The following is a 23261-nucleotide window of genomic DNA, read 5'->3' as shown; positions in this document are numbered from 1 at the left end:
ATCATTTGATATGCTAATTGTGTTGAGTATTCAGAGCTTCTGAGCTAATATCCACATATCAGTAAGTGCATTCTCTGCGTGTTCTTTTCTGAATGAGTTACCTCGCTTAGGATGATATTTTCCAGTTCCAACCATTTGCCTAAGAATTTCATGAATTCATTGTTTTTAATTGCTGAGTAGTATTCCATTGTGTAGATATACAACATTTTCTGTATCCACTCCTCCCTTGAGGGATACCTGGGTTCTTTCCAGTTTTTGGCTATTATAAATAGGGCTGCTATGAACATAATAGAGCATGTGTCCTTATTGCATGCCGGAGAATCCTCTGGGTATATGCCCAGAAGTGGTATAACAGGGTCCTCCGGAAGTGAGGTGCCCAGTTTTCTGAGGAACCGCCAGACTGATTTCCAGAGTGGTTGTACCATCTTGCAATCCCACCAGCAGTGGAGGAGTGTTCCTCTTTCTCCACATCCTCACCAACACCTGTTGTCTCCTGAGTTTTTGACCTTAGCCATTCTTACTGGTGTGAGGTGAAATCTCAGGGTTGTTTTGATTTGCATTTCCCTAATGACTAATGATGTTGAACATTTCTTAAGGTGTTTCTCAGCTCTCTGAAGTTCTTCATGTGAAAATTCTTTGTTTAGCTCTGTACCCCATTTTTAATAGAGTTATTTGGTTTTTTTTGGAGTCTAACTTCTTGAGTTCTTTGTATATATTGGATATTAGCCCTCTATCTGATGTAGGATTGGTGAAGATCTTTTCCCAATTTGTTGGTTGCCGATTTGTCCTTTTGATGGTATCCTTTGCCTTACAGAAACTTTGTAATTTTATGAGGTCCCATTTGCCAATTCTTGATCTTAGAGCATATGCCATTGGTGTTCTGTTCAGAAACTTTCTCCCTGTACCGATATCCTCAAGGGTCTTCTCCAGTTTCTTTTCTATTAGCTTCAGAGTGTCTGGCTTTATGTGGAGGTCCTTGATCCATTTGGATTTGAGCTTAGTACAAGGAGACAAGAATGGATCAATTCGCATTCTTCTGCATGCTGACCTCCAGTTGAACCAGCACCATTTGTTGAAAAGGCTATCTTTTTTCCATTGGATGTTTTCAGCCCCTTTGTCGAGGATCAAGTGGCCATAGGTGTGTGCATTCATTTCTGGGTCTTCAATCCTATCCCATTGATCCACTTGCCTGTCACTGTGCCAATACTATGCAGTTTTTATCACTATTGCTCTGTAGTACTGCTTGAGGTCAGGGATACTGATTCCCCCAGAAGTTCTTTTACTGTGGTGAATAGTTTTTTATTATTCCAGATGATACTAACCAGAGGGCACAGAGACAGTATCCAAATTAACAAAATCAGAAATGAAAAGGGAGATATAACAACAGAAACTGAGGAAATTCAAAAAATCATCAGATCCTACTACAAAATACTCAACACAACGAGAAAATCCGGAGGAAATGGACAATTTTCTAGACAGATATCACATACCCAAATTAAATCAGGATCAAATAGATCATCTAAAAGTCCCATAACCCCTAAAGAAATAGAAGGAGTCATAGAAAGTCTTCCAGCCAAAAAAAAGCACCGGACCAGATGGTTTCAGTGCAGAATTCTATCAGACCTTCAAAGAAGACCTAACACCAATACTCTTCAAACTATTCCACAAAATAGAAACAGAAGGAACACTACCCAATTCCTTCTACGAAGCCACAATTATGCTGATACCAAAACCACACAAAGATCCAACAAAGAAAGAGGGCTTCCGACCAGTTTCCCTTATGAACATCGATGCAAAAACACTCAATAAAATTCTTGCCAACTGAATCCAGGAACACATCAAAACGATCATCCACCATGATCAAGTAGGCTTTATCCCGGGAATGCAGGGTTGGTTCAATATACTGAAATCCATGAATGCAATCCACTACATAAACAAACTCAAAGAAAAAAGCCACATGGTCATTTCATTGGATGCTGAAAAAGCATTTGACAAAATTCAGCATCCTTTCATGCTTAAAGTCTTGGAGAGAACAGGAATTCAAGGCCCATACCTAAACATAGTAAAAACAATATATAGCAAACCGGTAGCCAGCATCAAACTAAATGGAGAGAAACTTGAAGCAATCCCACTGAAATCAGGGACCAGACAAGGCTGCCCCCTTTCTCCTTATCTTTTCAATATTGTACTTGAGGTACTAGCTTGGGCTAGGGGAGGTCAAGGGGATACAAATTGGAAAGGAAGAAGTCAAACTATCATTATTTGCAGACAATATGATAGTCTACCTAAGTGACCCAAAAAACTCCACTAGAGAACTCCTACAGCTGATAAACAACTTCAGCAAAGTGGCAGGCAATAAAATCAACACAAGCAAATCAGTGGCCTTTCTATACTCAAAGGATAAGCAGGCTGAGAAAGAAATTAGGAAACTGACACCCTTCACAATAGCCACAAACAACAGCATAAAGTATCTTGGTTTGACTCTAACCAAACAAGTGAAAGATCTGTATGACAAGAACTTCAGGTCTTTGAAGAAGGAAATGGAAGAAGATCTCAGAAAATGGAAAAATCTGCCATGCTTATGGATTGGCAGGATTAACATAATTCAAATGGCCATCTTGCCAAAAGCAATCTACAGATTCAACGCAATCCCCATCATAATACCAACTCAGTTCTTTGTAGTGGTATTACTTTAAAAGACTTTTTTTTTTCTTTTTTTGCTTTGGTTGGTTATTGTTTTCATTTTATTTTCATCCTTTATCTTTCTGTATCTACCTTATTGGTCAATCTATAAAGAGACTGTTTTTCTATTTCCCTAATCATATCACTTTTATCCTGTTACTACTGTTTATATTGTGATTCAGCTTTGCATCCTAGCAATGGCTCTTTTTACTTTCCTGTTCTCTGCAATTACTTTAGGATATGTGTTCACATCCAAAAATTTGGAGCTATCATCCTGGTAATCTTTGAAATTACTATTTTAAAAGGATGGCTAAAAAATTTAAGTGTTACCTTAGGGTGGTTCCTGAAGCATACTTGGCAGGGTTATAGTCGATTTGGCAAAAGATGGATGTAGGCAGATGGGAAAGTATCATTGTAGATAAACTGATCACTTTTGAGAGTCACAGTAAATAACTCATGAAGGAGTGTTTCCCTAATCTTAGACCTGCTTGATTGTTAGTTTCACAGTCATGTTTGAAAACATTTCTGTGTACTTAGGATTTCTGTGTATTTAATAGAATTTTTGTTTTGGGTGGGAATTGAGATGGTGGACAGTGACAACTTAATTTGAAATACATTCTACAAATAAGTTCATAGTTAATAATAAAAATAATTAATGCTGGAATGATGGTTCAGTGTTTAAGAACATTAGCTGATTTTCTAGAGGAACTAGAAAATCACCTAAGATGCACCTACATGGCAATAAAGTAAGAATACAGATAAAAATTAAAACAAAAACTAAAGGTGGCATGATTGTAGATTCCCGTGAATATCAAGTTTACAAGTTTTTGTAATTATAGAAAAAAGAGCTGTAACTAAAACTTTTTTAAATACAGTTGGGGGTAATATGAGATAGGAATCTTACTGCAAATCATAGTACATACTTATTTTGGTGTTTTGTTATTTGTCTCAGATACAAATGACATCATCATCATCATTATAATTTATATATATGTATATGTATGTGTATACCTATACACAGTTTTGATGTGCCTGCAGAGGGCAGAAAAAGGCTTTGTATCTCCTGGAGCTTGAATTAGGGGTGATTATGAGTTATGGGGTGTTAGGATCTGATCTCAGATCTTTTGCACAAGCGATCTATTTTTAATCATTGAGGCATCTTCCTATCCCTACCTATCATGGCCAGTGCAGCCATGGATACCACAGGAAAGTAATGTTAGACAGATAATAAGATTATGAGTTTAGGAATGAACAGTTTTTATTCTTCCTATTTTTTTACATGTACTTAGTTCAGTATTGGAGATAACATTATAAACAGGCTTAGGCAAGGAGAATGTTCATATAAGTTCTTCCTCCATACTGTCTTGCTCTTGTAATCTTTTTTCCCATGTAGAACAACATTTCCTCTAGGTTTTATCTCCTGTCTGCTATTTCTGCAGCCATGTGTGTGCATATAACTAAGCTTGTGGTTGAAATAGGAATTGTAAATCATCTTGACCCCCACTATTAACCAATGGTAGATATTCTTAGTTTTGGATTTACAGAACCTAGAGATGTACTCAGTTTATGCATTGTAAAAGATGTAACCAGTTACACAAACGTGGATGAAGGATTTAGCTTTGAATCTGTAGTACTACGTTTCCACAATCAGAAAGTTTAGTCATTCTTCTTTATTATATTAACTGTGAAGAATTTTCAACATTGATTTATTGTATTTTCTGAAAATTTTATTTTCACAGTACTTAGGTTTATTATTGGGAAATGAGAAGTTTGTTTTTAGTATCTTTTTGTGGAAACATGAAGTACAACTTGACTATTTTCCTTTTTCAGCATTGTCATCTTACCAGAGATACTACAGTTTACAGACTGACTACTGGAAGGTCAGTGTGCTTTTCAATACTAATTTTGCTTTGTGTGTTGAGTGTATATTATACTTAATATGTCTGTTTTAATGAATGATTACTAATACTAAGGAATGTGGAAATGGAAAAGGGAAGAGCTCATTTTTCGTTAGCTATTATCCAGACTAACATAGAAAAGCCTATTTTAGAGAATGAAAAGTATCTTAGTTTCTTGTCTGCATTTTTTTTAAAGATTTATTTTTTTATATGTAAGTACACTGTAGCTGTCTTCAGACACACCAGAAGATCTCATTACAGATGGTTGTGAGCCACCATGTGGTTGCTGGGGTTTGAACTCAGGACCTTCGGTAGAGCAGTCAGTGCTGAGCCATCTCACCAGTCTGTATTTTTTTAAGTTATCTTTTTTTTTTTGATTATCATAATGTTTTGTACATGTAAATGCAGGTGCTCAAGTCATCAGACTTAAGTGCTAGGAAAATAATTCAGATATGATTACAGTCTTGTGCAAGTGTAATAAATGCTAACTACTTTCTTTCTAGCTTGGTAGTTACTTAGCTTTCATTGTTATAATAAAATACTTAATACAAGCAGCTTAATAGGGATTTTGACTGTCTTTGGAGGATGTCTTTGGAGTTATTGTGAGTAACCAGGTTTAATTAATCAAGGAAAGAGAGATCGGACTATTAGTGTATCTTAGGAGTTACCCTGAATAATTAGGTTTCAATAATCAAGACTACAGTTTTGCAAAAATCATTCATTATTGTTACCTCTCAATTTCATTCCAGCTTAATTCTGTAATTTAAATAAAATATTACCTTCAGTTTTAGGGCACAATGTGTCATTGTGAGAAATCACTGCAGTTGGATATCGTCGGTACTTGCTCTGTTACCCAAGGTCAGAAAACAGAGAACTATGGATACTCAATATAATCTATCTTTTAAATTTAAGTATTCTACACATGGGACTAAGCTTCCTACATGTAAGAGTTTTCTTTCAACCTCAGTTAACCAAATATAGAAAGTTACTGTGATGCTTTTTTTGAGTTTGTAGTGTCCTTTCCTATTTTTTCTTATAACTTTGGGTTGAATTGTTAGATAGCTTTTCTTATCTTTTTAACCTGAGGTGATATCTATATGTGATAGTGAAATATGTTTCCTGGATGCAGCAGAAAGATGGAACCTGTTTACTAATCCATTTCATTAGTCTGTATATTTTAAGAGGAATTGAGACCATTACATTTTAGTTATGAATGAGCACTGTTTATTGATTTATGTTATTTTAGTATTGTGATGACCCCCCTTTCCCCCTTGATTTGCTGAGGCAAATTTTCAGGGTTATTTATTCCTTATGCTTTCTTGAATGTAGTTATTAAATTCTAGTTTTCCTTCCAATGTAGTTTGTACAGCTGGATTTGTAGATATATACTCTTTAAGTTAGGTTTTACCATGGAATGCTTTTCTTATACCATTGAAAGTTTTGCTGGGTCATAGTAGTCCAGGCTGGTCTGTGGTCTTTTTCTGTTTAGACCCACTTAGGAGAGTCTACACTCAGAAGTTATGTGTTAAATTACTAGTGGATCTGCCTTTTATGTTACTTGATCTTTTTCCTTTACAGTGTTGTGTTTGTTTGTTTGTTTGTTTTCTTCTGTTTCTTTGACACAAGGTTTCTCTGTGTAGCCCTGGCTGTCCTGGCACTCACTCTGTAGGCCAGGCTGGTCTCAAACTCAGAAAACTACCTGCTTCTGCCTCCTAAGTACTGGGATTACAGGCGTGTGCCACCACCGCCCACTTTTCTGTACAGCCTTTAATATTCTTTCATTGTTCTGTATATTTTCTTTTTATTATTGTGTCTTTGGAAAATTTCTTTTATACATTGATGGGACCTCCTTCTTTAATTTGGGAAGAAATTCATTTGTTGAAAATATTTTCTGAGCCATTGACCTGGGTTTCTTTACTTTTGCTCTATTTCTGTTATTTGTAAATGTGGTTTTTTCATGGTGTCCCAGAAATCCTGGATGTTTAACAATTTATTTGAGGCATTCATTTCTTCTATCTGTAGATGTGGAAAAGTTTTCAATGCCTGAGATTCTCTCTTTCATTTTTATACTTTGTTGGCAAAACTTCCCTTTGAGGTTTTTGTTTGACTTCCTACATTTGTTATTTCCAATTTTATTAGTTTATGTTTTCTTTAGTGATTCTATTTCTCCTGTTAAGGCAAATTATTTTCATTATTTTATTCTACTTTTTGTGGTTTCAAAAAGTTTTTTTTTTACTGAATTTATTTATATAATCTCTTCAGAGCCTTGAATATATGCATAGTTGCTGTTTTGAAATTTTTCTCTTTATATTCTTAAGCCTACTACTACTTTCTGGTTAAGGTATATTGCTTTAGCCCTAATGTTTTTGTTCTTGGAATTTTGTTTTTGTTGTTGTTGTTGGGTTTTTTGTTGTGGTTGTTTGTTTTTCTTTTGTCTAGGCATCTGGAGTTAGGATGTTTGAGTTCATTCTAGATGTTACTATCTGGTCTTCTCTCATTGGATGGGTATTCTGTGCCTTGGTTTTTGTTGCCCTCCCTGTATTTAGGAAAGTATGGTGGCTGATGGTTGCTTGGTAGAGGGAAGAATGTTTGTGAAGATTGTGACAGAAAAGAGATGGAGGTGGAGTACATAGGAAGATGGAGGTGTGGTAGTGACAGTACCTGCAGTCACATAGCTATAAGAATTATCTAGAGACACAGAGATGAAATGGCCAGGGAACTCTGGGCCAGAACCATGATTTGGAGTCAAGTTAAATTGGGATGAGTACCACCTATAAGGAAGGTTTTACTGGGCTGAAGTATAGAATGAAGAGATCTTAACAGTGGACATAAAAGATAATGTGATTCACGTATTTCAGGTGTGGAATCTTAGGGTCCCTAGATAGTGTTTCTAGGTGTTAGGTGGCTGAAACAAATGAATTAGGATGGATTATTCAGGAGGTCAGAGAGGGTTCACAGGAAGGAATGCTGGTTTCACACCAAGGTATGATATGTATAGTGAGTGCAGAGCTCCCCAAAATAGGCTAATTTGGACTGTTGGTGAGCCTGGATAGATTATATTAGAAGGAGAATGAAAAATCCCTACATTTACAGAATGGGATACTACTCAGCAAATAAAAACAATGTCGTCAGCTTGCCAAATTTAGAAGCATTGTAACTGGGACCCCAAATGAAATAATCAGGTTAGGACACAGGTAGTTTATCTTAGGCAGGTTGGTTCCCATTTACCCAATCAAGTTACTTTAATGTGTCCACTGTATTTTTCACTTTGCTTTCTGATTATGATGATGGCAACTAGTATTAGTTATGTAGCAGTTATGTATTAGTTGTGTATTACTTAATAGTAGCAAAGTTTTGTTTTTCATTTCTCACTACTGATAAAACAATGCAGTATAACTTTTTTTAGGGAAAAATATTAAATTATACCTGACTTGTAGATATTTGTGTGAGGATTCAAGTTCAAACAGTGACTATAACCAGCACATAGTTAATTTCAATTAATTGGATACAAATGTATAGATTATTAGTAATGTTGGGAACTAGGAGTCACCTCACAGACCATTTGAACATTGATCTCAGTCAAACAGGCATAATTTATTTAATGCCATATCCAGGACATCATGGTCATTGTCCAGACTCAGGAACTGACTATGGTGTTCCATCAAGATCCTACAGGGCTTTAAGGCCTAAAATCCACAAACATCCAAGTTATTTTGTTAATCAGGATTTAGAGATGGTGCATTTCCTTAGGAAAATGTGTTTGTTGTACATTTATCCTGCTCTTACTGGTTGGGATATAGTAGGGGACTTTCTTGCCTATCATTCATGTCTTAACTTGCCAACCAGGATGGATCTTGCCTTGCCTAACATTCATGTCTTTACTTGATAACCATGATGCCAGTTACCTAAGTGCATGTCTCTTTCTGTCAAGTAGGATGTGAGTTTCCAGGGAAGTCTTGGGAACTTAAACTTTACTTGACCACCTACACAAAATGGAAGCCTTATTCCAAATATTGGTGCAGGTGTCTCTATTATGTTGAGCTTCATCCTAGGGGTAGTTTATAATATGAAAAATCATAAAAGCTCCCCATAGGTGAAGGAAGTACTGCTGGATGGTTGGTTCAGGTCCAAGCTTATTGTGATTAACTATACAAAGGAATCTACTAACTTCTATAATTATTGGTGTCCAAGGTTACAGAATATAATAGGATATGTCATTAACCTGGGCCTGAGAAAGTTGCTAGTAACAGCAGAAACAAAATATGAGAAGTTTACTTATAATATTAGTAACAGGCTAGTAAATGAAGGCTAGACAGGTAATAGTTACTTAGGCCTTAACATTCTACCTATGTTTTAACAAATAAATTATGTTTTAGGGTGTGTCTGAGTTTCCAGAAGTAACTTTCATTATAATGAATCTGATGTAATGAAAGAAATTATGCATTAATGCATAAAAGATATGAATAGATGCAGTCAGGTGATGGATTTGAAAAGTGGACACTTGCTGGAAGAAGGTGATGGTAAAATAAATTGAACTCAGTAAGCTTACTGCAATAGATCAAAATTACATTTTTGAAAATATAATTAAAAAAATATCCATCATTTCTTAAATTGTCTTACTTCTTAGAAATGTGAAACAAACACAGGAAAGGATGGAAATTATTGTAGGTGTAGGTGATTTGGTACACAGATCTGATTGAAATTTATTAGAAATAGTTTAACGGTTATTTAATTGTGAGCATATATTCCTGTTTATTTTTCCAAACCATCATTTGAAAAAGAAAATTAGTAAGATTAACAACATTCAATGAATGATCATTATTTCTTAGGTTGGCTTATTGAGTACATTTTAATAAAAACTGATTTGTAAATGATTGCAGTGTTAAATATATTACAACAATTTTTGTCAAGAAAGGAAATACCAGGTAATAGGTATCATTTTCATAGAGATTAAACAGTGTCACTGAAGGATCACTACTCTAACTCCTTGACTTTCCTCTTGTGTGTCATTCTGTCTTCTCACATGATTACTTCTATTAGTAGAGCAATTGTGACCTGTATTGATTTTCATCACTGGAATGTATAGAAAAAACTTTATTTTCTGTTCTGATATGACATATTGTTGTTCCCGTACCTGGGATCCACCTTCAATCACACTGGTGGCCTGAGAGGCAAAGTGAGGTAGGAACACTGAAAGTGGGTGGGGAGCAGAGGTGGAGACTTTAGGCAATGAGAGCACAAGAAAATGCAGACTTCTTGGGAGTCTGTATTAACTGTTCATTGAAGAGTTAATTTAATTGTGAAGAACAAAGACTTCTTAAACCTTTGAGAAGTGGGTAAAGGAGTGTAGTGATGAATATGCATCATTGGCTTGTGCTAATTCATTCAAATAAAGTTTTCCTAGGCCCTTGCTGGACATTACTTTATAGAGACAAGAGGAAACTCAACTTGTAACCTGCTTGCCAATTGCCAGGTTATATGACTACCTCAGGAGTGGTAGAGGTGATATCATAAGGCTACATGTACTAGGACATGCAGGTCCAGGGCTGGGAGGTCTCAGAATGAGATTTTCAGTGTTTGGACTTCCTTTGACTTCACTCTTGCTCCAGGCTGGCTCTCCCATTGCTGTTGTGCCTACAACATAAATTATTTTTGTTACTTCTAGTCAGAATATGTTGAAGAGGGATATCAACATATTAGACTTTTAGCTGTTTATCTATAGATTAGTTACAAGGTCAACTGCCCCAGAAATTAGAAAAGAAAAAGTAATGGTGAAAAGATAGAGCTCTTGAGAAAATACATATCAAAATATCCCAGCTTGTCATTGGGCTATTGACATAAGGTTTAGGTTCAAATACAGGAAAGGACAGAGTGAGAAGGATCCATAATTGAACAATATTGATAAAATTTTTGTGTAGTTTACTATCTTGAGATTTATTATTGTTATTTTTATACTTATATTAATATACAATTTCTCTGTATAGCCCTAGTCTTGGAACTCTTTTTGTAGACAAGCCTCAAACTCAGAAGTTGTGCTGTGATAAAGCATGTGTGGCACTCCATCTGGCCTGATTTATTACTATTTTAAAACATATGTATTTGTGTAAGTCTCAGGATGGGCCATGTACAAGTTGAGTGCATGTGGTATCTGATGTGACAGGAAGAGGGCATTGTGTCTCTCTTGAAGGTAAACTCCTGATGATTGGGCTGGAGAGATGGCTCAGCAGTTAAGAGCACTGACTGCTCTTTCAGATGTCCTGAGTTCAAATCCCACCGACCACATGGTGGCTCACAGCCATCTGTAATGGGATCAGATGCCCTCTTCTGCTGTGTCTGAAGATAGCAACAGGGTATTCATATACATTAAATAATCTTCTTTTTTTTTTTTTTTAAAAAGCCCTGATGATTGTGAGACACCTAATGTAGGTTCTGGAAATTGAACTCAAGTGCTTTTCAAGAGCAGTAACTGCTGAACTCTAGCTGATTATTATTCCTGTCTTGTGTAAAGATTACATAAAACCAGTGGATAATCATTTTATAAGACAACTTTCTAACAGTTGTTTTTAGCAAATGGTCATTTGTCCATATATAAATCATTCTGATTCAAGGGTATGGAAATATAAATAATTTAAGATTATAGTAATGTATATTTAGGTTGTAAAAGTTGATTACATGGGAAATCCAGGGTAAGTAATATTGATTCCTACATTGTAAATTTTTTTTTTTTTTTTTTTTTTTTTTTTTGGCTTTTTCAAGACAGGGTTTCTCTGTGTAGCCCTGGGTATCCTGGAACTCACTCTGTACACCAGACTGGCCTTGAACTCAGAAGTTTCTCAAGGGATTAAAGGTGTGTGCCACCACCACCTGGGCCCTATGTGGTAGTCTTACAGGAACCTTAAACAACAGTAAATAGTTGTTTTAAATCTTAAGTGACCATAAGGTGTATTGAATTTTATTTTAGTTTTTTTTTTAAGATTTATTTAATTTTATATCAGTACACTTTAGCAGTTTCCAGACACACCAGAAGAGAGCATCAGGTCCCATTATAGATGGTTGTGAGCTATGATGTGGTTGCTAGGAATTGAACTCAGAACCTTTGGAAGAGCAGTCAGTGGCTCGGAGATAGCCACTGAGCTATTCTCTCCAACCCCATAGGGTGTATTTTAAACTTCAGCTGTTTGATTCAACAAAAGTAACCTAGAAGATTAGAGATATTTTCACCATAGTGCTTTCTGATAAGGTGCTTTGGAAAGTCTAATTTCTCAAGGTCTATTATTTTAAGATTAATTTCTAGAGGCCTTTCTTGTTTTTAAGAAAAAGTCTTACTATATGCTTCTTGCTCACCTAGCCTGCATCTGCCTCTTTAGTACTGTGATTAAAGATGTATGCCATCAAAACTAGCTAAATAAATTACAAATGACAAAACTTAAAATGATGACATTTGCTAGAAAATGCATGCAAGTAAGAATCATGAGTCAAATAAAATAAGTTGTCTTAGGATTTCAATTGTTGTAAAGAGGTACCATGACCATGGCAAATTTTTTTTCTGAAATTATTTAATAATTTATTTATTTTTACTTACCCCCCCAAGTGTTGCCCCTCTCTCTGTCTTCCACACTTTGGCTTTCCTTCTTGTTTAACTTTTTAGGGTCTGTCAGCTGTTGATATCTTGTACTTTATGGCTAATATCCACATATCAGTGAGTACATACCATGTGTATTCTTTTGTGAATAAGTTACCTCACTTAGGATGATATTTTCCAGTTCTACCCCCTTGCCTAAGAATTTCATGAATTCATTGTTTTTAATTGCTGAGTAGTATTCCATTGTGTAGATATACCACATTTTCTGTATCCATTCCTCCATTGAGGGACATCTAGGTTCTTTCCAGCATCTGGCAATTATAAATAGGGCTGCTATGAACATAGTGGAGCATGTGTCCTTATTGCATGCTGGGGAATCCTCTGGGTTTATGTCCAGGAGAGGTATAGCAGGGTCCTACTGAAGTGTCATGTCCAGTTTTCTGAGGAACCACCATACTGATTTCCAAAGTGGTTGCACCATCTTATAGCCCCACCAGCAGTGGAGGAGTGTTCCTCTTTCTCCACATCCTCTCCAACACCTGCTGTCTCCTGAATTTTTAATGTTAGCCATTCTGACTGGTGTAAGGTGAAATCTCAGGGTTGTTTTGATTTGCATTTCCCTAATGATTAATGATGTTGAACATTTCTTAAGGTGTTTCTCAGCCATCCAAATGGATGACTACCGGGTCCACCATCAAAGAATTCCATAGTTTTTCAACATTGTTTGTAACCTAAGAATGTTCTTAGATGCTAATCTATTGATTAGGTTAGAGGAATAGCATCAGCTTGGCTTCTGAACAGCTCATCGCTGAACAGTAAGGTTTTTGTTGGTTTTTGGATTTGGACAGGGTTTCTCTGTATAGCCCTGGCTGTCCTGGAACTCACTCTGTGGACTGGGGTGGCCTCACTTGTGACATGTTTTGAAATGGTAATACCAACTCTTTGTGTATAAAAATCCTTGCTTTAGAGCTCCTAAATACATTCAAATTCAAACCACCTCTGTGGTTATGTCTGTGTGTTATCTCAGCTGGACCTGTGCCTTCCTGGACTAAAAAATCCTGGTTATCCCATGGCAAACTTCAGTCTGTAACAATTCCATTACTGGGACATGAGTACATGTTACTGGGTAGGTCTGAAAACTTGCTGACCCGTTGTCCTTGCTTTAGGCTAGGTGGATGGGCACCTTTTGGTTTCTGATTAGCTGCCTGAAGCCTAGGTTTGTTTTGTTTTTTGTTTTTTTTAACTGACTTGCCTGGATTTATCCACTTCTTAGACCTAGTCTCCTAAAATGCCAATTTAAAAATTGTCATGGAGTCAGCCTAGCGTTCTCATTCCCAGCTTTCTGTAATGGGCTATCTGGATTCCTGGAGATATTTCTGACACCGTTACATTAGCAGCTCCAGCCAGTCCTATGCCAAGGAGAGAACCGAGTAACACAACACAAATGGACCCCATTGTTTGGAAATGCTGGTTGGTTGAGGACACCCTCCCTAGAGTAATAAGTTATTCTGGGTACAAGCTGTACTAGAACACAAAAATCCTCTGTCGTATTTACAACCAGGCATAAATGCATGGAGTAGGCCCTACGGTGCAAGCCCACCAAGCACACTCTGGGGGTAGCATATATCAACAACAGGGGTTATGTTGCCGCTGCAGAGGTGGGAATAGGCTGGGGGAATCTTATTTCCAATGCACAGTCCCTGTCCAGTAATCAACACTTCTGTGTTAAGTCCAGGGAGAGAGAAGTTAAGAACCAGCAATTCTATTGGAAGTGTAGTTTCTGGGGCTGATGAAATTTTTATTTGGAACAATAATATGAAATAACAGAAGCAAGCATATTACTTGGGGATTTGAGAATAAAGAGATCACTCTGCTTGGAAGCTCAGTTCTTGGCAACCCCAGGAGTCTGCCAGAGATTGTGATACAGATGTAATAAAGAGTTTTAATTGTACGAGCCTGACCCAAGTCACTGTCTTTTTTCCTCCTCAGGTTAGGAGAGGGACACTTGAGTCTAGGGGTTTGAGATATAAATATGCATAAGCTGGGACTTTTGAGACCTGGTGTTATAAAATTGGGTAAGGGAAAGACGTGTCATCTTTCAAACCCAGTAACTTTTGTTCAGACAGACAGGCAGAATCACGCCCACACCTGAAGAAGGACCTCTTTGACCTGGGAAGAAGTAACTCATTCCATTAGTTATCAGAGGCCAATATGTTTTTAGAACACAGTCACAGCTGCCTGGGAACACTTAATTGCCTTTTCCCCAATTTTCAAAAGTGGGCTTTACCACCTCAAGGATACTTGATGTGTTTATAAAAAGATAAAGATACATAAGAATATGCTATATGATGTGGAAAAAGGAGTGTCTCAGAGGGCCCATGCCATGGCATCTCTTCCCCCTGAGACTAGGCACGCACTGGCTTAGTATAGAATAGAGTTTATTCAGGGCATAGGGAGGGGAGTTAATGGGGTAGTAGAGGCAGACAGAGAGAGCCAGACAGACAGTAGAGAAGCAGATGCCAGCCATGACCAAGTGGCAAGAGGCAGGGACGGGAGGGAATAGAGAAGGGGGGAGAGAAACAAGAGAGCAAGAAAGCCGGGCAGTGGTGGTGCACGCCTGTAATCCCAGCACTTGGTAGTCAGAGGCAGGTGGATTTCTGAGTTCAAGGCCAGCCTGGTCTACAGAGTGAGTTCCAGGACAGCCAGGGCTACACAGAAAACCAAAAACCAAAAAAAAAAAAAAATAAAATAAAATAAAAAAAAAGAGAGAGAGAGCGAGCAAGAGAGGGAGGAGAGAAGCAAGGAGCCAGGTAACCGTGGCGAGGAGCTTACCTGGCTGTAACTGTGGGGAGGCGTTTAGACAGAATGCTAACCATACTAACTCCTGCCACCTTCAAAGACAAGAGCCATTTGAACAGGCTATTGGTTAGGATTATCATGGAAAACGGGAGTGTAAAGTTTGGTGCCAGATGCCTGGTCAAGTTGGGCTCTGCTTTGTCTGCCCTCTTCAAAGGCCAAGGCATCTGTGCTGCTGGGACAGGTGAGTGCAGGATTTGATGTACAGAGATGGGGACAGTTTTGCTGTGTCTCTTCATAAAAATACACAAAACTTCTTAAATTGGAGTTTTTTGACAAATAACTGTTAATTCTAGGAAGCCATGCTATGACCCGATAGGTTCTCATATGTAGTCTGTTAGTTTATTAAGGGTACAGAGAAGTTTGCTTTTTTTTGTTTGTTTGTTTGTTTTTTTCAATACAGGGCTTCTCTGTATAGCCCTGGCTGTCCTGGAACTCACTCCCACCCAGCATTTGCAGAAATGTTAATAGTATATTTAAGGGTTTGTCTTGAAAGTTAAACTTTTCTGATAATAGAGATTTAGGCAGCAAAAAAATTAAGTACTTTAGTACCATTAAACTATGTTTGCTTTGAAAAGAATTGTGACGGGGGGCGGGGAGGGGGGGCTGGAAAAATGGCTCAGTGGTTAAGAGCACCAACTGCTGTTCCGAAGGTCCTGAGTTCAAATCCCAGCAACCACATAACGAGATCTGACTCCCCTCTTCTGGGGTGTCTGAAGACAGCTACACTGTACTTACATATCATAAATAAATCTTTAAAAAAAAAAAAAGAATTGTGGCAGGGTCTCTCTGTGTATCCATGGCTGTCTTATAACTGTGTAGTCCCAGCTGGTCTTGTTCATACAAATATATCTGCCTTTGCTTCTGAGTACTGGAACTAAAATCGAGTGCCACCAAGTTTGGCTTTTTTTTTTATGCCTATGACTGTTTTTGCATGCATATATGTCTATATACCATATGGTCCACATAGGGCAGAAAAGGGTATCAGTTGCCTTAGAACTGGAGTTACAGATATGTTGATATGTTAGTGTTGGGAATCTATCTAAGGTCTTCTGATGTTTGGTCTGTTGCTATGTATTGTAATGCTAAGTGCAGGCCCCCCAAGACCTGGTTACCCCAGAGTTCAGGCGTGTCTCTCTTTTATCTGGGAACTAAATGGTCGAAGGTGGGGTAGAAAACCCAGATTGGGATTAAATTTTTCTACAAGGGTCTTGTAAGAGCAGATGATGCTCTTAACTGAGCAATCTCTCCAGCCTCCATTGCAGTTTTTACTCTATGTAACAAATGGAAAACATTTAATAAAAATTATTTTGCTTTACAGAATGCTGCCTTTTTATATGGTCTTGGTTTGGTCTACTTCTACTACAATGCATTTCACTGGTAAGTTCACTGCAGCTGTGGGCGTCCCCCCTCTTGTCATCACTGATACAATCCACAAGAGCATTGGAAGCAGAGATATCAAACAGGGCGGTTTGGAAGCCCTGTGAGTACATATGGTGAATAACCTCATTGGAACCCACAGTCATTAGGCTGTACTTAGGGTGATTGAAGGTGTATAAATTTTTAGGTGTTTTAGGGTATGGACAACCAGAATAAGCAGAGATCATTGGTTGGAAGATTAGGGTACCTGAAATATCTCATTAGCATGGACAGCATTTTGGAACTATCTGGTTCTGGCTAAATAGATTTTGTCAGGCGAAAGGAAATTCATCTTATAATCCAACTAAGGCTATGTGATATTCCTCAGGTAGAGGGTTTTGAATTGCACAGACAAGGTCAGAGAAAAAGAATCTACCATATTGTGCCAAACCCAAAGGCTATTTGGTAATGGAGGACCTCAACCTTAATTAACAATGTTTTCCCAGTGAACTATACTATATGTAACTAATGCAGTATATTAATATTTATAAGTTTATATTTCTAGTTGTACTGTTTTTACCTTTCTATGATTCTAATAAGTTTTGATTCCTTATTCCTTTTATACGTATAGGACAGTGTAGTAAGTCTTTGTCAGGAGACAAAAAAATTTTGTTTATTTTTCTTCACAGTTAGAATTTAACATTTGCTTTTTCATTAATTAGCTCTTTCATTTCTGTGCTGTGGTATGATAGGAGGTTCCATATAATGGAACAAGAAAACACTCAAATATACCATAACAGAACACAGCTTCAGGGAACATAATCCTACTAACTTAGTTCCTTCATACGGGTCCACCATCAAAGATTTCCATAGTTTTTCAACATTGTTTGTAACCTAAGAATATTCTTAGATGCTAATCTATTGATTAGGTTAGAGGACTAGCATCAGCTTGGCTTCTGAACAGCTCATCAGCTGAACAGTAAGGTTTTTGTTGTTTTTTTGGATTTGGTTTTTTCAAGACAGGGTTTCTCTGTATAGCCCTGGCTGTCCTAGAACTCACTCTGTGGACTGGGCTGGTCTCGAACTCAGAAATCCACCTGCCTCTGCCTCCCAAAATGCTGGGATTACAGGCATGTGCCACCACCGCCCAGGGAACAGTAAGTTTTAAATATACGGACAACTACTGTTGTAATGGCAATGGCAACTAGTAATTAATTGTAAATTAAAAAACTATATGTATATGTGTATGTATATATACATGCACATACTGACATACGTGTATGGGTATACACACATAGACATACATGTTTACCCATACATGTATGGGTATGTGGACATAGACAGACAGACAAACAAACAAACACACACATCAGCATGTGTGTATCTGAGTGTGGATTTGTACATGTGATGCAATGCAATGCCTGAAGAGGCCAGAAGAAGACATGGACTTTTCTGGGAGTATAGTTTCAGTCAGTTGTGTGTCATCTGGAAATCAACTATGATTCCTGTACAAGAACAGTAGATTCCTTCACCATTGAACTATTTCTCTAGTTAAAGTTTAAAAACTTTAAAGTTTTTAAAAAGTTTAAAAGAATTTTACAAAAGGCATGAAGAGCTCTGTGAATTCTAGGCCAGTGAGTGTTAAATTGACACTGTCTCACCTCTCCACCATTAAAACAGTATTTCTTTTTGGTGTTGAAGTAATATTTTCTTTTTAAATCTGAGAGAATATAGGAAACTCAACAGGAAAAAGTAAAAGCTTCCACTTTTCTAAATCATTGTTTCTTGGAATAGAATGCTAGTAGATTGTCATTAGGTACCAGATTGTGAAAGAGAAAATAAAGATTCTAGAATAACATATATGCAATATTGGCATCTTCATATTCTCGCCCCTTCAAGACTTTTCAATTATCTAAGAAAAAGAGATATTAGCTGGGTGGTGGTGGTGGTGGTGGTGGTGGCGGCGGCGGCGGCGGCGGCGCATGCCTGTAATCCCAGCACTTGGGAGACAGAGGCAGGCAAATTTCTGAGTTCGGGGCCAGCCTGGTCTACAGAGTGAGTTCCAGGGCAGCCAGGGCTACACAGAGAGACCCTGTCTCAAAAAAGACAAAAAAGGGAGGGGGGGAGAAAAAGAGATATTACATTCCTATATTCTCAATAGTTGGGTTGTAGAGGTAGAAAGATTAAGGGTCTTTTAAAGTCACAGAGCAAATTTCAAAAGCTTTTACTACCTTAGTCAGGGTTTTTATTCCTGCACAAACATCATGACCAAGAAGCAAGTTGGGAAGGAAAGGGTTCTTTGATCTTACACACATAATATTGATTATTCCACATTGCTGTTCATCATCAAAGGAAGTCAGGACTGGAACTCAAGCAGGTCAGAAAGCAGAAGCTGATGCAGAGGCCATGGAGGGATGTTTCTTACTGGCTTGCTTCCCCTGGCTTGCTCAGACTGCTCTCTTATAGAACCCAAGAGCACCAGCCCAAAGATGGTACCACCCACAAGGGACCCTCCACACTTGATCACTAATTGAGAAAATGCCCCACAACTGGATCTCATGGAGGCACTTCCCCAACTGAAGCTCCTTCCTCTGTGATAACTAAAACATTTCCTGTATTATAGCGAATAAATGTGATGCAGACATAAATAACTTTTTAATATTTTGTGTGTGTACCTTCTCTTTTCAGGGCAATTAGAGCATTTCAAGAAGTCCTTTACATTGACCCTAATTTTTGTAGAGCCAAGGAAATTCATTTACGACTTGGTTTTATGTTCAAAGTGAATACAGATTATGAGTCTAGTTTAAAGGTAAGTGGTTGAAGTTTTTCAGGTGTACTATAATCATATTCTCTCTCTCCCTCTCTCTTTCTCTCTTACTCTCTCTCTTCCTCTCTTTCTCTGTGACTATCTTGTTAAATTTATTTTAAATTATGGCAGCATTATACAAACATTTAGGATATGAACTAAATATAAAAAGATGGATGATTTGATATGTTTTCTTTCTTTTTTTTTTTTTTTTCTCCCAAGACAGGGTTTCTCTGTGTAGCCCTGGCTGTCCTGGAACTCACTCTGTAGACCAGGCTGGCCTCGAACTCAGAAATCTGCCTGCCTCTGCCTCCCAAGTGCTGGGATTAAAGGCGTGCACCACCACCGCCCAGCTCTTGATATGTTTTCTATGACCACTGTTATTGGTATATTTTAGGAGTGCTTATTGATGCAGTATGGATATAAACATAAATGTAATATATAAAATAACAAATACATGTAGAATAGAAGGATATGTTTTATGGGCAGCAGGAATGGTTTTGTACAATACAATAGATTAGGTAATAGTTTTTTCTTTTGCTCTAAGAATTCAAGTTCATCTTTAGAGGGAGATATCAGAAGGGTATTAGAAATAGGAAAGGTTTCTTTTTAAAGGGATTAGAGTAGCTGATATAACATTGTTATATTAATTTTGTGAGGGCTCAAGAAGATATCATAATTTCTCCTGTCTTCTTAGTGAATTTTCCAGTGAATTAACCTTCCTGAGCAATGTTTTCTTGACTAGCTGATTGACAGACCTAGGGAACTATCTTTAAAAAAACTTATTTTTTGAGAATTCCATGTGTACCATATTTATCTCACTCCTTCTTCCTTCTATAATTCTCTTATCCCTCCTATTCTTTCTTGTTTCAAAGTGTGTGTGTGTGTGTGTGTGTGTGTGTGTGTGTGTGTGTGTGTGTGTGTGTGTGTGTGTGTGTCTGAATGTGAGTTTATAAATACATCTATTATGGCTTAGCATGGCATATTTGTGTTTAGGACATCTCCTAAAAATACAAAATTAGGCTCTGCTTCCAAGTAGAATGGTTCTTTCTTTCTTAGCTGCTGTTAATTGCTTATAGCTTTTGTTCCAATGAACCTTAATACAATTTACTCTGTGCATGTTGGCATGTTAGTTGTTTCTTCAAGACATGATTATGCAATAATATTGCTGAGAAATCCTGTGTGTAACTTCCCTGTTATTTATAGAAGACACTATTTTGTAGTAGACAACCAATCCTAGTCCTCTTTTTTACAATACATAGTTCTTAGGAGAGAAGACAGTATAGCTTACAATGTTGTATTTCTGTTGAGGGCCAGAGAAGACCCTTATTCTTTTTTTGGATCCGTAGCAAGTAAATTTCTGTTAATGGGCCTCAAAAAAACCCCTATTTTTCTGCCCTTATCTCAGTCACATGGAATGTTAAATCTTTTAAAGAGATTTTAGTTTTTATGTATTTATGCTGGTTGGGTATGAAGGGTATGTACACATGAGTACAGGAATTGTCAGAGGCTAGAAAAGGTTTTAAAAATGCACTAGATCTTTTGGGCAGATGTGAACCAGTACATTATGAGTTACCTCTCAAGGTCCATATTTTAAATATTTAGGAGGATTAATTGTGATAATTACATTTTTTTGTGTTACTAGAAAAAAAAGAGAGAGTTAAGAGTATAAATGTGATTATGGTGGTTGGATTCTATCTCCAGTGGGTGGAATTTCTAGGACCAAAGATATCTGGGTTCTTCCCTGGTTTAGTTTATAGTTTTAAGAAGTTATGTCAGCAGGAGGAATAGCTCTGCTGTGTTATCCACAATAGCATTGGTGGTATCCATCAGAAGACCTCCCCCCACACACACACTCAATAAGGCCACAGAGACCGGAGTTACTGCAATCTGCAACAGGTTTATTGTTCCAATGTATACTGGGGCCCTCCAGCATGCAGGCAAGAGGAGACCCTGAGTTCTTTTGTCTTTTTGTCTAGTCACTTCCCTCTCTGGCCTCCATTATTGAAGGCTAGTGTATTTATACAAGCTGGTCACAGCTGACTGGGAACACAATTGCCTCTTTTTCTTAGCTCTAGAGTGGTGGCCTTATCACTTCAAGGAAACTAATTTCTCCTCCTTCAGAGGTGGTGGGGGAGGGTAGCAGAGGGAGGGACTGGTACTGGCTGTTAGATTTAATGGATCAGAGAGCACAAGTTTCTATGGCTAGGGGTTAATGCTGAGAGTGGAGACTTGGATGGGCTGCCTTTTGTTTGCCCTCGTCCAAGGTATAGACATGTGTATGTTACCTCGTCTCTTCATATGAATTCTTTGCTTGCATTTCTGTATGTGCACCCTGTTCATGCGTGGTACCTGCAGAAATCAGCATATGATTATATATTCCCTAGAACTAGAATTACAGATGGTTGTAGAAACTAACAATAGGTGAACGGTTTTATTGTCGATATTAGAGCAAGGTTATAAGGAGAATCTGAGCGGAGGGAAGTCTGTAAACTAGAGTTTAGTGGTGGTGAAGAATAAATCTCAGATGTTTGAGATACTGAAGAAGCGAAGAGGCAAGCAAGCACAGATAGCTGTTTGTGTCTTCTACCAAGGATAAGACAAATGACCCCTTTGGTAGAGGTGAACGTCCTTCACAAGATCCCAAGAAATGCTGGCTTGTCTAACCTCCAGAACTTGGGAAAATGAAATTTTGGTTTGGACCAGATAGCTGTGAGCCACCATGTAGGTTTTGGTAATGGAACCCAGGTCCTATTTAAGAGCAACAAGTGTTTCTTATCAGTGACCACTTCTCTAGCATGAACATTGTTTTCTGAATTAGTTTGTATCCAAAATGTGCACATAGATATGTTTGACAATTGAAAAGCCTATATGTATGTGAATAGCTATTGTACATGTGGAATGGTTGGATGTATCTTTTTCACTAGTTACCTTGTTTTTTATAGGTGACACTGGATTTAATGTGTGCTACAGACTTGAAATGTATTAAAATGTATTAGTTTTTGAAAAATTGATAAAAGCAGATATATTGTCATATAATAGCATATAATATATAATAATATATAATTCATATACTATTTGTGATTTGGCTTATACCCATCAAATTAAATTTTAACAGGGTATGAGGCAGGTTTTCAGTCCATGACTGCTTAACAATTTTTGTCATTAAATATTTTCTTTACTTCATTAAAATTTTAAGATTTCCATAGTATTTCATATACTAAAACATTTACAAGAATATAAAGTTTTTAATATTTTTTGATAAATTATCAGTTTTAAAACTAATTCTATTTCTGTAAAACCTTTCAATTTTATATTATAACTTACAGAATTTTAAGATAAATGAAGAAAAATAATGCTTAATCTATTAATATTTTCTCTTTTTATAGCATTTTCAGCTGGCACTTATCGACTGTAATGTCTGTACCTTGTCCAGTGTTGAAAGTAAGTATTTGTCTTTGTGTTTTGAGCAAGGGAATTTCAAATTATACATACTGTTCTTGTGTCTAATATTTAATTCATTTGGGTATCATTTTTTTAAAAAAGCTTAATAGAACTGGATGGTGGTGGTGCACGCCTGTAATCCCAGCACTCTGGGACCAAATCCAAAAAAAAAAAAATTTAATAAGAATATCTGGTTTTTCAAAGACCACTAGTAAATGACTTTTCCTTTATCATGTCTTATTATAAAATTTATTCCCCTTCTGTTGTCTTTGATGGGAAAAAAAAACTCTTTCATATTTTTTAGTTTGTGGTGGTGGTTTTTTGTTTTGTTTTGTTTTGTTTGTTTTGATTTGGTTTTTTGAGACAGGGTTTCTCTGTGTAGCCCTGACTGTCCCAGAGCTCACTCTGTAGACCAGGATGGCCTCGAACTCAGAAATCCACCTGCCTCTGCCTCCCAGAGTGCTGGGATTACAGGCGTGCACCACCACAGCCCGGGGTGTTTTTGTTTTGTTTTCTTTTTTTTTCTTTCTGAGACATGGTTTATCTGTGTAACCCTGTCTGTCCCTGGAACTCATTCTTTATATCAGACTGGCCATGAACTCACGGAGATTAACCTGCCTCTGCCTCCAGAGCT

The 23261-nt window shown here is 37.3% G+C and overlaps 1 protein-coding gene across 7 annotated transcripts in view; it reads left to right on the top strand.

Moving 5' to 3' along the window:
• LOC127676063 (histone demethylase UTY) overlaps positions 1-23261 on the top strand; it is a 119537-nt gene that overhangs the window by 21586 nt on the left and 74690 nt on the right. For 5 of the 7 annotated variants that reach the window (XM_052171983.1, XM_052171985.1, XM_052171982.1 and 2 more), the window contains 4 exons: positions 4513-4562; positions 16340-16398; positions 19066-19186; positions 22573-22627. In XM_052171983.1, the coding sequence (XP_052027943.1) occupies positions 4513-4562; positions 16340-16398; positions 19066-19186; positions 22573-22627 (285 nt within the window). Of the gene's footprint in view, positions 1-4512; positions 4563-11363; positions 11428-16339; positions 16399-19065; positions 19187-22572; positions 22628-23261 lie in introns of those variants that run through there. The other 2 variants (XM_052171986.1, XM_052171988.1) reach the window with 2 other exon arrangements.

Source organism: Apodemus sylvaticus (genome assembly GCF_947179515.1).
Source record: "Apodemus sylvaticus chromosome Y unlocalized genomic scaffold, mApoSyl1.1 SUPER_Y_unloc_2, whole genome shotgun sequence".
Lineage (NCBI taxonomy): Eukaryota > Metazoa > Chordata > Mammalia > Rodentia > Muridae > Apodemus > Apodemus sylvaticus.
Note: the sequence above shows the minus strand (reverse complement) of the source record. Positions and strands in the feature narration are given on the sequence as shown.